At 39.8% G+C, this 15,414-nt stretch overlaps 1 protein-coding gene across 1 annotated transcript in view; it reads left to right on the plus strand.

The window, feature by feature from the left end:
- Positions 1-1,371: 1,371 nt before the first annotated feature.
- The window catches only part of atf6b (activating transcription factor 6 beta), a 31,572-nt gene continuing 17,529 nt past the window's right edge, over positions 1,372-15,414 (plus strand). The window contains 6 exon segments of the mRNA XM_039820130.1: positions 1,372-1,717; positions 5,520-5,599; positions 7,091-7,172; positions 9,173-9,232; positions 9,342-9,421; positions 14,154-14,328. Of these exon segments, the coding sequence (XP_039676064.1) occupies positions 1,645-1,717; positions 5,520-5,599; positions 7,091-7,172; positions 9,173-9,232; positions 9,342-9,421; positions 14,154-14,328 (550 nt within the window). The 5' untranslated portion in view covers positions 1,372-1,644.

The raw sequence follows: 15,414 nt of genomic DNA on the forward strand, positions 1-15,414 counted from the left end.
AAGATCCAACATGGATAAACCTTGGATCAACAGTACTGAAAGCTGTAGTAACATACGGTTTATTAAGCATTTCTGTCTCATTGGTGTCTGACTAAATCAGTCATACACACAGTGTTGTCAATCCTCTATCTGTGGACATGTTGCTATGATGTTTATATGCTAACAATTGCTAGCCTGGCTAGAGCTAATGAAAACAATGAAAATCCTACTTGTAAATGAAACACATTCAACTCAGGTGTGACGTCATTCCCAGCTTCGGCTTCCGAGATAAATGGAACGCGCTATAATGTCTGATCTCATCTTCTATTTAAGTTGAGAACAGGAACTGTGTGGTGTTTTCTCAAAAGTCCCCAAACTTTTAGGGTTTTAAAATAACTTCAACTTGGTTATATTTCCACTCAGTTTCTCTGACTGGACCGGCATATCAACGCAGCAACCCTACCTATGTTATGGGACTTATAGACACAGAAACATCAGACAGTGTCTACCTATGTTATGGGACATATAGAAACATAAATATCAGACAGTTTCTACCTATGTTATGGGACTTATAGACACAGAAACATCAGACAGTGTCTACCTATGTTATGGGACTTCTAGAAACATAAATATCAGACAGTTTCTACCTATGTTATGGGACTTATAGAAACAGAAATATCAGATAGTTTCTACCTATGGTATGGGACTTATAGACACAGAAACATCAGACAGTGTCTACCTATGTTATGGGACTTATAGAAACAGAAATATCAGACAGTGTCTACCTATGTTATGGGACTTATAGAAACAGAAATATCAGACAGTTTCTACCTATGTTATGGGACTTATAGAAACAGAAATATCAGACAGTTTCTACCTATGTTATGGGACTTATAGAAATAGAAACATCAGACAGACACTTTCTACCAATGTTATGGGACATATAGAAACATCAGACACTTTCTACCAAAAGTGCAAAAAACAGCAAAATAGTTTATTTTAAGAAGTTATTGCGTCGGCTTGTTTATATGTATAATCCAGTTTCTTTTATTTCCTGTATAATCTGACATAAAGTAGTGTTCAGTGAAACACTAATGCTGTTTTGACTCTGACACAGCATGATTGGCTAGCACGCATGTCAATTCAACGCGGACCCCGAATTCCCTCGCGTCTATTGGTTGAGTGTGTCTGTCCGTCACAATGCGCTGTTTCGATTGGGCCGAATCACCTGTAAACCCCTCTTTCTGCTTCGCCCTCAACAATAGGCTGATTTGCGTCCTCGATCACAATCTCTGAATCCTCTTATTGGTTCTCCGTCTTGTCTGTCACACTATCATTTGCCTTGATTGGCTGGTCTGTCACATATGGGCGGTGCCTTTCCGGAAAATTCGTTTCCTCGTCTGTCATATTGCGAAGCAAAGGGAAGAGCCCAAACAGACAAATCAGTCGGAGATACAAACGGATAAATATATCACTTTTCCCACGAAGGGAACACCCCTTTATTTTGAATTATAAATGATATCCATGCCTGATATCACTCAGGTACCTTAATGCTAAAAAAAATTCGCGTCCGTATTGTGTTTCTGTTTGTTTGTTTAGCTAGCTGCTATCACGTCGCTATCTGACTGCAGCCAACTGCTCTCCAAACACACCGCCTTTGTGGCTATGAGTACGGATTTACTATCTGATTTGGACACTCGTTTCTTCGCTGATAACCTCCTGACAAGCGAAGATTGGGGTGAGTTATCATTTAAATCTTTTACAACGTTAAACACGCATGTATAATACGACACAAAGCTAGCCGGGTGCGATAACGGTTGTGTGGGATGACCAGCAGCCGTCCAGGCGAAGCTAGCTGCGGCGTTAAAACGGTTAAATTCTTCCCCCACCCCCTGCAAAATTTTATTTTATAGAGAAGGTGTTGCATGGGGTGCGAGATGCTCGTTGCACGCGGTTGCAGTGTGCTTCCTCAAGTCACCAGACCCGGATATGTCAGTTTATCTTTAACACTGTGTGGGAAGCGTCATCACACATTAACACAAGCGCACGTCCCTTCTCTTTCGTCCACCTTGTAATTACTCGCATTTTATTAGTCTTGTGTTGACCTGTTTCTTGTTAAAACTCTGTCAATACACGCGCAATTGAATATGGCTTCTAAGTGGTTTTATTCTGGTTTGTATCTTAACATAAATGCATCTAACTGAAGGTAATTATTTCCCCAATATGCTACTTGTTTTAATATGACTCTACCAGGTTAATATTAATATAGCCATGTGTTTATGTTATAACCAGGGGTTTTCCCTACGTTTGTGGAAGAATTACAGTGGCTTGCATGTTTACACACCCATGCTAAAGTTGACTAAAAAGAGGAATAAAAAAACATCTTTTGAAAATTGATCTTAAAGCCTTAATTAAAAAAATTAGGAAAAATCCAATCTTTAAGGACACAAATTTTCTTTGTGAATGAATAATGTATCGTAAATAAATAAATGTTCATCCTTAAAATACAGGGGGCATAAGTATACACACCCCTATGTGAAATTCCCATAGAGGCAGGCAGATGTTTATTTTTAAAGGCCAGTTATTTCTTGGATCCAGGATACTATGCATCCTGATAAAGTTCCCTTGGCGTTTTTAATTAAAATACCCCCACATCATCACATACCCTTCACCATACCTAGAGATTGGCATGGCTTTATTTCAGCTGGCCTAATAGCTGGTTTGATTTGCATTGAGAAATGATCTTATGGAAAGTACCCCTTGCCAATCTGTATGTATGGTGTGTTGGAGAGTCCAAGGACTGAAACGTACCGATACAGTTTATTGCAAGTGAACAGGAGCGTGAACATGAATTATCTTCCCTCTCACCTATACTGTAGACCAAACAATGATTTGATTCTTTGAGAAAAAACGATCAAGTCGACTGCTCCTGAAAGTTGTTTCTGACTTCTTGACTTGTTTGTGAGTCTGTTGTGTGGCCACAGTCCCGTGTGCAACGGATGCAATTTCAGTCCCGAAAACAAGAGCGTAACGGTGATCTTTCAGTGTTTTCCTTTTGCCACTTTTATTCACACACAATGAGGCATATTTTTAGTTGTGATTGAACTGTATTTTTTGAGGAACTATAGGGCACTCAACATCTACAACAGGTCTACAAAATGAATTAGAACGGACGCACCGCGGTGATGTTTTTGGTGGAGCTGTTGGTTTAATAGTCGACTCGGAAGAAAGTGAACGTTTTGACAATAAACGACATCAACACAACAGTATGTTGAGTTGAAGTGGACGGGCCCAGTAACCTCTGAATAGTTCTACTTGTTAAATTGCAATGTGAGCGGCAGCCTTATTTCGGCAGGATCATTTAAAAGGCAACCGCGACTACATTGTGCGTGTGCCCTATTTGTGATACCGTGGCGGCAGAAATTTTGCCATGGCGGGCCGCCACTATGAAATCCACACCGAGGAAACGCAGTCTTTTTGTTTCTCGAGGTGTTATCGTATAGTTGAGAAACACACTTCCTGCCCCCGTCTGTTTGCTGGTAACTTGTTGCCATGTGTATCGTTAAAGACGTGCTGTGTGAAGAAAAGAAAGAATAATAATAAAAAAATAAACAGCGGTGGAAGAAGTATTCAGATCCTTTACTTCAGTAAAGGTACTAATACCACACTGTAATAATACTCTCTTACAAGTAATCATCCTGCAATTGAAAATGTTACTTCAGTTAAAGTCTGTAAGTATCATCAGGGAAATGTAGTTAAAGTATTAAAAGTAAATAAAATTCCTCCCATTGTAGAAAGAGTAAAGGATCCAACCAGTTGTCTGTCCGTTATATTGTCGGCTAGTTTACTTTAGAATCAAACATCAGATTTTATAAAGTACATGTGTTCTGTGTGCAGGAATCTTAATGTGTAAAGTAACTAAAGCTGTAACAGATGAATGTAGTGGAGTAAAAACTAGAGATGGTCGGATACCATTTTTTGCTTCCAGATACCGATTCTGATACCAGTGTGTCATTCATATATATATATATATATATATATATATATATATATATATATATATAATATATATATATATAATATATATATATATAATATATATATATATATATATATATATATATATTTTATATATATATATATATATATTTTATATATATATATATATATATATATATATATATATATATATATATATATATTTATATATATATATATATATATATTTTATATATATATATATTATGTTTTAACAGCTGTATACTACTATCCCTGTATGTATGTATGTATGTGATATTATTTCTAGCTTTGTTGTTCAGCCTGGCTAAGGTTGAACTCTTTGTAAAATGTGAACAATGAATGCCGTAGAACTTTCTTTTTATTATCCAGTTTGACAGTTGGTCATAAACGGAAAAAGAACATAAAATAAAGTACTTTTAAAGTAGCTTTTCTTCAGAGCTAAATCATGTGTTCTCTGATCTGTGCATAAACTCCAGTACTCGCCGATACCGATACCTGCATTTTAGGCAGTATCGGAGGTTTTTCAGATCCTGGTATCGGAACAGCTGTAGTAAAAAGTACAATATTTCTCTCTGAAATGTAGCAGAGTAGAAGTAGAAGAGTGGCATGAAAAGAAAAGACTCAAGTATAGTGCAAGTACCTCAACATTTAGACTTAAGTACAGTACTGAAGTACATGTACTTAGTTACATGCCTGACTCAGGACGGTTTACGTTCTGCTTGTTTAACGGTTGTTTTGGTAACTTGCTCGTCAACACACATTCAGAGAGGAGTTCAGTTGCTATTTTTATTCTCAGTTCTTATCATTTTGGCGCTGGGGATTTTGCTTTGGGCCTGGCTCAAACCTCTGTGGGGGGGTGGGGGGCGCCAAACATTCCTCTATGCAGGAAAACCCTGATTGGTTAATAATAATAATATCCTGTGTTGTCGCTCGTGACTCTCTGATGTGTTTACCCTATTGTAAACCTCTAATATTGACTTGATTTGTGTCTGTCCTACTGTCCCTTATAATGCCCATATTTAATGCTGTCTTTTTAAAAAGACTGCTATAGTTCTTATATTACTATGTTTACATTATTCTCTTATATTGTCCATATTTAATGCTGGTCTCTAGACTTCATCCTTGCACTATTGGACTTATTGCCACCATGACACACACACTCATACAGCACCTTACCATGCATACTGAGACACACACACACACACACACACACACACACACACACACACACACACACACACACACCCTCTCATAGAGCACCTCACCATGCAGTCCCTGCCCTGTCACTGCAAGCATCCCCTGCTTATACATCCCTTTACTACATTCATGTGGATTTTTTTATTTAGTATCTTTTCTTTTGTTGTCCATATTATTCTTGTGGATTTGTTACTTTATCCTCCTGTTTATGATGTATGTGTATGGTGTGTGTGATGTCTTTTAAGCTACCGGGACCTTGAATTTCCCCTTTGGGATCAATAAAGTGTCCTATCTATCGATCTAAATGCTGTCTCCGTCCCCAGATGCCTGCCTGTACCAGTGTGAGAGCATGGAGGAGGGAGAGGACGCCGACTTCAGCCGGGGGCTGAAATACGAACCATCGGTAAGGAGACAAAAAAGTAAAGACGGTGTCGCTGCTCGCAGCTCTGGTGTCCGTCCCCCGGGGGACCGAGAGTGAAACTGAAGCCACAAACGCGCCGCCTTCACACACGTGTAATACGTGTGATAAGTAGGGATGGGCATCGTTTGGATTTTAACGATTCTGATTCCGATTCTTCCTTTCAATTCCGGTTCTTATCGATTCCGATTCTTTGAGTGGTGGAGTTGAAACGGGTTAGATGCTTATTTCACAAATAAGAGGACACTTTTATTTTGATTCATAGGTGGGTTGCAGTTACAGCTTTTACAATGCAAAATAAAGCCAGACTAGAGCTCCGCTTACTGTGCTGCACGGCTCCAACACAACAAGTGCCTGGCTGCTACGGAAACCAAATCTTGCGCATATTAAATTTGCAACCTATGATCAGATTTGAAACCAAATCCTCCGAACGATTCCAATAAAGAAACGATTCCGATGGAATCGTAATTTTTGAAACGATTCCGATTAGGAATCGGTTCTCGATGCCCAACCCTAGTGATAATTCGTAACTTTGTAACCTTTTTTTTTTTTTTTTTTTTTTGAAGAGGGGGAACCCATTCCCTCTGTCGTAGACAGTGGAGCAAGTAGTTGATTCAGTGGACAGATCTGTAAAACGGAGTTTCTCCACAAAGAATCACGCGAAAGCAGCACTTTAAATCCAGTGTTAACAGAGATGGGCTCATACGTTTCTTGGAAATAAGTCATTCAGCATGAAAATAACCTGACCGACTAGACCAAATCAACCCATTAGTTGACTAAAAAGGAGGGCAGTCCTAGAATTTACAACCTCCTTATTAAAAAAAAAAAAGTGTCCATATTCGTCCACTCTGCTCATCTTGTGGGTTTAATAATATTTGAGGATTTATGGTTTATTTTCCCAAAATGTTGAATTATTCCTTTAAATGTGTGATCAACATATTGTCATCACTCACTAACATGTTGCTGTTGCAGCAGCATAAATGATATTGTTTAAGCCCCAGTAGGTTCACATGTTAGTTCAAAAGATAATCAGGCTAATTGTTTGTCACACACACACACACACAGGCTTGTGGCACTATCTTTGTGGGGACCCGTCATTGACATAATGCATTCCCTAGCCCCTTACCCTAACCTTAACCATCACAACTAAATGTCTAACCTTAACCCTTACCCTAACCTTAACCATCACAACTAAATGCCTAACCTTAACCCTTACCCTCACCCTAACCATCACCTAATTCTATCCCTAATCCTAAAACAAAGTCTTAACCCTCAAACAGCCCTTTAAAGTTGTGGGGTCCAGCATTTTGACCCCACAAAGCTGTTGGGACCCCACAAGTATACTGGACTCCCGGTTTTTGGACCCCACAAATATAGTTAAACAAGCACACACACACACACACACACACCTAATTTTCCACCTGACTTAGTCTCATTTTTTCCACCCTCTCTTTCTCCCTCCCCTCCCTCTCGCAGTTTGACAATGACCTCGTGCTCACCCTCGATCCTGACAACCCCACGTCGCCATGGCGACACCTTGACGACAACCTTCTCACAGGTACAGAACAGCCAACCCCCGTGAGGCGCTCGCGGGGAACCTTAAAAACAGCCTCGGTCAGCGTTTGGCTTTCACGCATCAAACGTTCTCTGAAACGCGAGACGCTTCCGCCTCGCTGCAGCCACAGGAAAACTCTTCATTGAGATCATAAAGCAGAAGAAGTCATCACACAATCCAGTATTACATTTAATAGATCATATATAATAGATTTTGTCCAGAGATAGAGTAGCTCTAGTGTGTTTTTCTTCTTCTTTTGGTCAACAAATCCCATGAAAAGACCCAAACAGGAAGTCAGAAATGACAGAGAGACAGAAGTCTGTGGCTCTCTGCTCCAAGCCCATTGGTTCCTACTGAAGACGTAAATCTTTAAAGCTCCGTTGTGTAATTTTTGGAGTTGATTCTTCGCAAAAACCCCTTTGCTCTTTGTGGCCTAAATATACTTATTTTTTATTTAACAGTTTTTTGGTTCATTAATTTAAAGGTACACTGTGAATTGTTAGCTAAAATCAATGTCTTCATTCATAAATATGTCCTCATTGGTGTAAAATGACCTCTGCCAATGATCTGACTTCTTCTCGTAAGCGAAGAATTTCTTATCGGTGTTTACATTGGACGAGCAAGTCCAAGGAAGCTTCCATGTCCTTCCGGCATTTTGGAAAAACTCTAATGGCTGAGAGGGACTTAAAGCACTAGCCTACCTGTCTAGCGAATCCACAACGCGTTCTCGTTCCGAGCCAGCGTCATGTGACTGAAACCAGCTGAGACGGAGATCAGCGAGAGGCGCTCGTCGCCGCCCCCGGCAAATTTGAAAGCCTGCAACTGCAATTTAGCTCATAATGGAGGATCGTACTTACGCCGAGCCACGGGAGAAGGAATCCTCGTCGCCAAAAAGGCGATGAAGCGCTATTGGAAGACATGTCGTCGTAGCTTCTTGGTACGTAACGGCTACCGTAGTTGCAACACGCATTTGAAAAAGCGAGGCGCGAGAGAGCACTATTCGCTTGACTGCAAAATACAGTTCTACCGCTAGATGGAGAAATTCCCACACAGTGTACCTTTTTTTTTTTTAAGGAGAAATTCATGCAGTTTTGTTTTCATGGAGAGCTTAAATAACTGCAGCAATGAGAGCAAAACCTAGTCTTTACGTAGCCTTTTTTTTTTAAGCATATAACAACAGGAATTTACCTTTTTTCTATATTAAAAAAAGCTGGAAGTTGGACTGCTTATTAGAGGGTATTTATTTGATATTTTCTCTGGGAGGTTGCTACCCTGATTCAACGTGACACTTAAGTTACATCTCTGTGTGTTTATTAATTCTGTACTATCAGTATTATTGTTATCATTCTTGGTTTTGGTGGCGCTTTATCCTCCAGATCACTGTGGAATTCTTCGGAAACGATGACTCCTTTTAAGCGTCCACCTTTTTTAAAAGAATGTGATTATTCATATTTTATTGCAGTATACATCTTTCGGTTTGAAGCACTTTATAAACAGTTACATAGCACTTTTAGAAAGTGATAAATAAATCAAGTTGTCGTTTTTAAGCCTTAAAAACTCACTTTTAAGCCTCAGCAGTCTTTGTTTTGATGTCTGTAGAGGTGTGAATCTTCACTGATCTCCCGATTCGATTACGATTATCACGTCAGGGATTCGATATCTCGATGCATCACGATGCGTCAAATCCATTTTTCTATTAAAGCCATGTAGGATATTTAATTCATAGCTTTTCAAGCTCCGAAAACCAAACATTCTGCAGTGCTCTAATACTAAATAAACTGGATACATAAAACTATACAGCACTGAGCACACGGCACCTCCTGAATGTGCAGAATATGTAAACAGAAATGTTGTTAGGCCGACATTAAATTGTAAACCGAAATAATCGATTATGAGCCGGACGATTATCGATGCAGCATTGTCCACGTCCACGATTCCATGCATCGATTATTTGATTAATTTCAACACCTCTAGATGTCTGTTTTTTCTTTTTCTCTCTGAAGGAGAAGCGCCCGTGATAAAAACTGAAATGACCATCACTCAGCCGTTACCCGTGGAAATGTGTAAGTCCTGCAGCTGCTTTTTCAAATCTGACACAAACAAAGTATGCTGCTTACATACTCTTGTTTATGATCACTGGTGTAGGATTTATTTTTATTTTTTTGTGTCCAGTATTCCAGGTGAAAGCAGAACCCCCCTCTCCGGCATCCTCGCTCGCGTCCGACTGCTCCGCGTCGTCTCCAGACCCACAGGTGTGTGTGTGTGTGTGTGTGTGTGTGTGTGTGTGTGTGTGTGTGTGTGTGTGTGTGTGTGTGTGTGTGTGTGTGTGTGTGTGAGACCCTCGTGTTGTCTCCCCGTCAACAATGAACTTGTTGTCCTTCCTCAGCGGTGTCAAACTTAGCTTCACTAAGGGCCACACTGGGACATACAGTGCCTTGTGAAAGTATTCGGCCCCCTTGAACTTTTCGACCTTTTGCCACATTTCAGGCCTCAAACATAAAGATATAAAACTGTAATTTTTGTGAAGAATCAACAACCATTGGTCCCAATTATGAAGTGGACAAAATTCATTGGCTATTTCAAACTTTTATAACAAATAAAAAAAGTGGAAGTGCAAATTAATTCAGCCCCCTTACTTTCAGTGCAGCAAACTCTCCAGAAGTTCAGTGAGGATCTCTGAATGATCCAATGTTGACCTAAATGACTAATGATGATAAATAGAATCCAGCTGTGTGTAATCAAGTCGCCATAAAAATGCACCTGCTCTGTGATAGTCTCAGAGGTCCGTGTAAAGCGCAGAGAGCATCATGAAGAACAAGGAACACACCAGGCAGGTCCGAGATACTGTTGTGGAGAAGTTTAAAGCTGGATTTGGATACAAAAAGATTTCCCAAGCTTTAAACATCCCAAGGAGCACTGTGCAAGCGATAATATTGAAATGGAAGGAGTATCAGACCACTACAAATCTACGGAAGACCGGCCGTCCCTCTAAACTTTCAGCTCATACAATGAGAAGACTGATCAGAGATGCAGCCAAGAGGCCCATGATCACTCTGGATGAACTGCAGAGATCTACAGCTGAGGTGGGAGACTCTGTCCATAGGACAACAATCAGTCGTTATACTGCACAAATCTGGCCTTTTATGGAAGAGTGGCAAGAAGAAAGCCATTTCTTAAAGATATCCATAAAAAGTGTCGTTTAAAGTTTGCCAAAAGCCACCTGGGAGACACACCAAACATGTGGAAGAAGGTGCTGTGGTCAGATGAAACCAAAATCGAACTTTTGGCAACAATGCAAAACGTTATGTTTGGCGTAAAAAGCAACACAGCTCATCACCCTGAACACACCATCCCCCACTGTCAAACATGGTGGTGGCAGCATCATGGTTTGGGCCTGCTTTTTCTTCAGCAGGGACAGGGAAGATGGTTAAAATTGATGGGAAGATGGATGGAGCCAAATACAGGACCATTCTGGAAGAAAACCTGATGGAGTCTGCAAAAAACCTGAGACTGGGACGGAGATTTGTCTTCCAACAAGACAATGATCCAAAACATAAAAGCAAAATCTACAATGGAATGGTTCACAAATAAACATATCCAGGTGTTAGACTGGCCAAGTCAAAGTCCAGACCTGAATCCAATCGAGAATCTGTGGAAAGAACTGAAAACTGCTGTTCACAAACGCTCTCCATCCAACCTCACTGAGCTCGAGCTGTTTTGCAAGGAGGAATGGGCAAAAATGTCAGTCTCTCGATCTGCAAAACTGATAGAGACATACCCCAAGCGACTTACAGCTGTAATGCGGCAAAAGGGTTGCGCTTCCAAAGTATTAACTTAAGGGGGCTGAATAATTTTGCACGCCCACTTTTTCAGTTTTTATTTGTTAAAAAAGTTTGAAATAGCCAATGAATTTCGTTCCACTTCATAATTGGGACCCACTTGTTGTTGATTCTTCACAAAAAATTACAGTTTTATATCTTTATGTTTGAGGCCTGAAATGTGGCAAAAGGTCGAAAAGTTCAAGGGGGCCGAATACTTTCGCAAGGCACTGTACATAGACAGACAGACATTTAGAGTTTATTGCTTTTATATCATCAAAAAAAGTCAAATATCTTTAACTGTATTATTGCATGTCTCCTATAGTCTTCTCATTCGACTTTGAGTCCATGAAAAGCGCTATATAAATTAAATTTATTATTATTATTATTGATAGTTTAGTTGACAAAAATGTCAAAGGAAATGCCGAAAAAAACGTAAAAAATGTCGAATAAAGAGACAGAAATGCTGGAAAAAGCAGCAAAAACTTTGTGAAAAGTGACAAAAACTGGGCGGGCCAAAATTTATCGTGAACCAAAATATATATATATGGGGGCCGGATCAACATTTGTGGGGGGCCGGATTTGGCCCACGGGCCTTGAGTTTGACACGTGTCGCTTTTTTCCCCCCAATTATTTGACGCTTTTAAAAAAGTTTTTTTGTCACTTTTCTCAACACTTTTTAATTCATGATCAATAAACCTAATTGATATGACATTATAACTACTTTTTGAGTTGGGGAAAAAAGAAATTATGAATTATTTTGACTGATAGTTAAAGTCAGAGGATGTTGAATGGATAACCACAGTCTGGTACAGTCTGGTACATGTCAAAGTTTGGTCAGGATGCTGTTTTGAAACCATAAAAAAATGATATAAAATTGAATAAAACACAAGTAATCCATTAATTTTACCTGCAAACAATGTTGTATCTAGTTTCCATTTACTTAAAGAAATATTTTTATTATAAAAAGCAGACCCCCTGGTCCCACTTTGTCAAAAAAAATTAATTATGACTATCTCTGGGCCTCAAGATAGTATCTCGTGGCCTCAAGATAGTAAAGTGTCTGACACATGGATCCTTTGTTATTAAACTGGACCCTGTAGTGTAGTGCAATACTTCACATTCTGTGCAATATTCTCTGTTTTAATATTTTATATATATATATATATATACATACATACATACATACATACATACATACATACATACATGCATACATACATACACATATATATATATATATATACATATACACATACATACATACATATACACATACATACATACATACATACATACATACATACATACATACACAGACCCTTTCCAAAAAATTAGAATATCATGGAAAAGTTTATTTATTTCCATAATTCCATTCAAAACGTTAAACTTCCATAGATTATAGATTCAGGGCCCACAACTTAAACGATTTCAAGTATTTAGTTGTTTATTTGTACATAATTTGGGCTTCCAGCTCATAAAACCCACGAAAACAGCATTTCAACAAAATTAGAATACTGTGAAGAAATCACCATGTACTTCTCAGTTTTTGCAGGAAAAAAAAGAAATTAGGATCACATCAAATCAATCAAAATATGGTACTTTCAAAACGATACGTCAATCTTCAATACTTGGTAGGGAATCCCTTTTCCTTAATCACTGCCTCGATGCGCCGTGGCATTGAGGCAGTCAGCCTGTGGCATTGCCTGGGAGTTATGGAAGCCCAGATTTCCTTGATGCTTGCTGTCAGCTCTTTTTGTTTTTGGGTCTGGTGCCCCTCATTTTCCTCTTCATAATACCCCATAGATTCTCAATGGGGTTTAGGTTCAGCGAGTTGGCTGGCCAGTCAAACACTGTGATGGCATGGGCATCAAACCAGGTTTTGGTGCTTCTGGTGGTATGGGCAGGGGCCAGATCCTGCTGGAAGATGAAATCTGCATCTCCATACAGATCCTCAGCAGAAGGAATCATGAAGTCCTCTAAAACATTCTGGTAGACTGATGCGGTGACCTTGGATTTAAGAAAGCAGAGTTTACCAACACCTGCACTGGACATTGCACCCCAAATCATGACTGAGTGTGGATATTTCACACTGGACCTCAAGCAGCTTGGGTTCTGTTCCTCACCAATTTTCCTCCAAACCCTTGGACCTTGATTCCCGAATGAAAGAAACACTTTACTTTCATCGGAAAAGAAGACCTTGGACCACTGGCCAACAGTCCAGTCCTTCTTATGGTGATTTCTTCACAGTATTCAAATTTTTTGAAATGCTGTTTTCGTGGGTTTTATGAGCTGGAAGCCCAAATTATGTACAAATGCACAACTAAATACTTGAAATCGTTTAAGTTGTGGGCCCTGAATCTATAATCTATGGAAGTTGAACGTTTTGAATGGAATTATGGAAATAAATAAGCTTTTCCATGATATTCTAATGTTTTATATGTATGTATGTATGTATATGTATGTTTGCTGCAGTTCTGCTTCTATTTATTTACTAGTACTGTTCATCACAATAATACAGTAATGTAAATCTTGTAGGCTGCATATCCATAGTCCTTCTATAATTCTTCTTCATATTTTATAGCCTATATTTATACTTTTGGCAAACCAAAACACCACACTATATACAAAATAAAACACCCAAAACACCACACTATATACAACATAAGAAAACTCTGCCTGGCTCCACTTTGACATATATACATGTAAAAAGTATAAATATAGGCTATAAAATATGAAGAAGAATTATCTCGTGGCCAATAGATAGTTATAATAATTTTTTTTTGACGAAGTGGGACCAGGGGGGCTCCATAATAAAATACTTTGAAAATGGGTAAAAATTTGACCAGAGGGAAATACAAGGGTTAACTCTGTTGAAGTAGACATTCCCCTGAATGTATTAAGACAACTGTTTTAACATGGAGGATGTTAAGGGGTTTGCGGACTGTGTGAAAACTAACCTCTTTTGTCCCGTAGACACGGTTTTTGTTGGTCTGTTAGTGTTTTGTCTTCTCTCTTGCAATAAATAAATAAATAAATGAATGAATGAAAACATAATGACACATTCCCATTATATCGGCAGCAGCATGAATCAGGTCTTTTTTTAACGGAGGATAAAAACGCTCTCGGTATCATTCTCTGACCGCGTCTCGTCTCTCCCCTCCAGATCACAGTTAAAGGGGAAAACCCTCCGACTCCTCCGTACATGTACGGAGACGTGCTGTCTCCCCCGCTGGGCGCCATGGAGGTCACCGTGGCAACAACAGCTGTACCCCGACCACAGACGCCGTTGCCGACACCGATCCCGGCAGTCGTCGGTGGAATACAGACGCAGGCTGCAGGTAGGCTCGCACGCACAAACTCTTTGAATGCTGTAGGCCGCAACGGTTTAGGTTTACAATACATTTTTGGCCCGCCTAGTTGTGCGCCAAAACCAAAAAGACGGGGAAATGTTTTCCAAATTGAAATCGCACGACACTCAAAGCAGAATTTGCCAGATTTGGCGACTTTGGGACTCCGAAATTCCCCCGAAAGCAGAGAGGTCACATATTCAGGCTGTTGTGAGTCAGCTGTGTGTCAGCATGCTTATAAAAATGTAATCAGAATGCATTGTTTTGCTTTATTTGGTAAATTCTATGACGGCTAAGGAACCTTTTTTGCTGACCTTTTTTTAAGGCTTTATGTGGGCCAAATGTAAAAGTGTGTGAAACGTGCTGACCAGTCCAAAATATGACTTTTTCGATTAAAAAAAGCATGTCACTAAACTCTACACGTCTGGCCCTTGATGTGATTCTCATCTCCAGGGTGGCCCTTAGTGAAACTGGCTGTGGTTTGTCAGTAAGGAGAGGTTTAAGTTAGCTGCTGTGTTTCTAAAGCTATTTTAATCGTAGAATACTGGAAGGAGAAGTTGCTTTCTTTTCGCTGGTGTATTTGTTTTGATGGTGGTCGGCTGTGTTTATTCAGACGTTGGCTAACTAATTCCTGCTGCAAGCGGCAGTTAATATTTAAAGCTTCAGAGCGTACATTCGAGCCGTTGCTCCAAAGTTAATTAAGACTATCAGCTCCACACAACTCTCTCTGGGCTAGATTTATCAAGCCGTTTGCGCCTGTTTCCAGGCGCTAATTGGTCGCAAAGACGGACGTAACCGATGCGGGCTATTTACGAACAGGGCGCACTTGGGTAAAATCGCAGATTGTCTGCCACATGAGCGAGAGAAATAGCAGCTTTCAATATGCGTTCGGTGGGAGGGTGGTCGGGAAAGTGGGAGTTCCACCCAAAAAGGTGGGAGGATAAGCGCAAAGTGCACCTAATTATATATTCCGTGGTATTTACAAAGACTGTCAGTAAGAGCGCCTCTATTCTGCGGGGGAAATTCTCCGCCTCTTTAAACCAGCCGCAATCGAGTTTCCTCGTAGACCTTTGTGCC

This window comes from Perca fluviatilis, chromosome 13, assembly GCF_010015445.1.
Source record: "Perca fluviatilis chromosome 13, GENO_Pfluv_1.0, whole genome shotgun sequence".
NCBI lineage: Eukaryota > Metazoa > Chordata > Actinopteri > Perciformes > Percidae > Perca > Perca fluviatilis.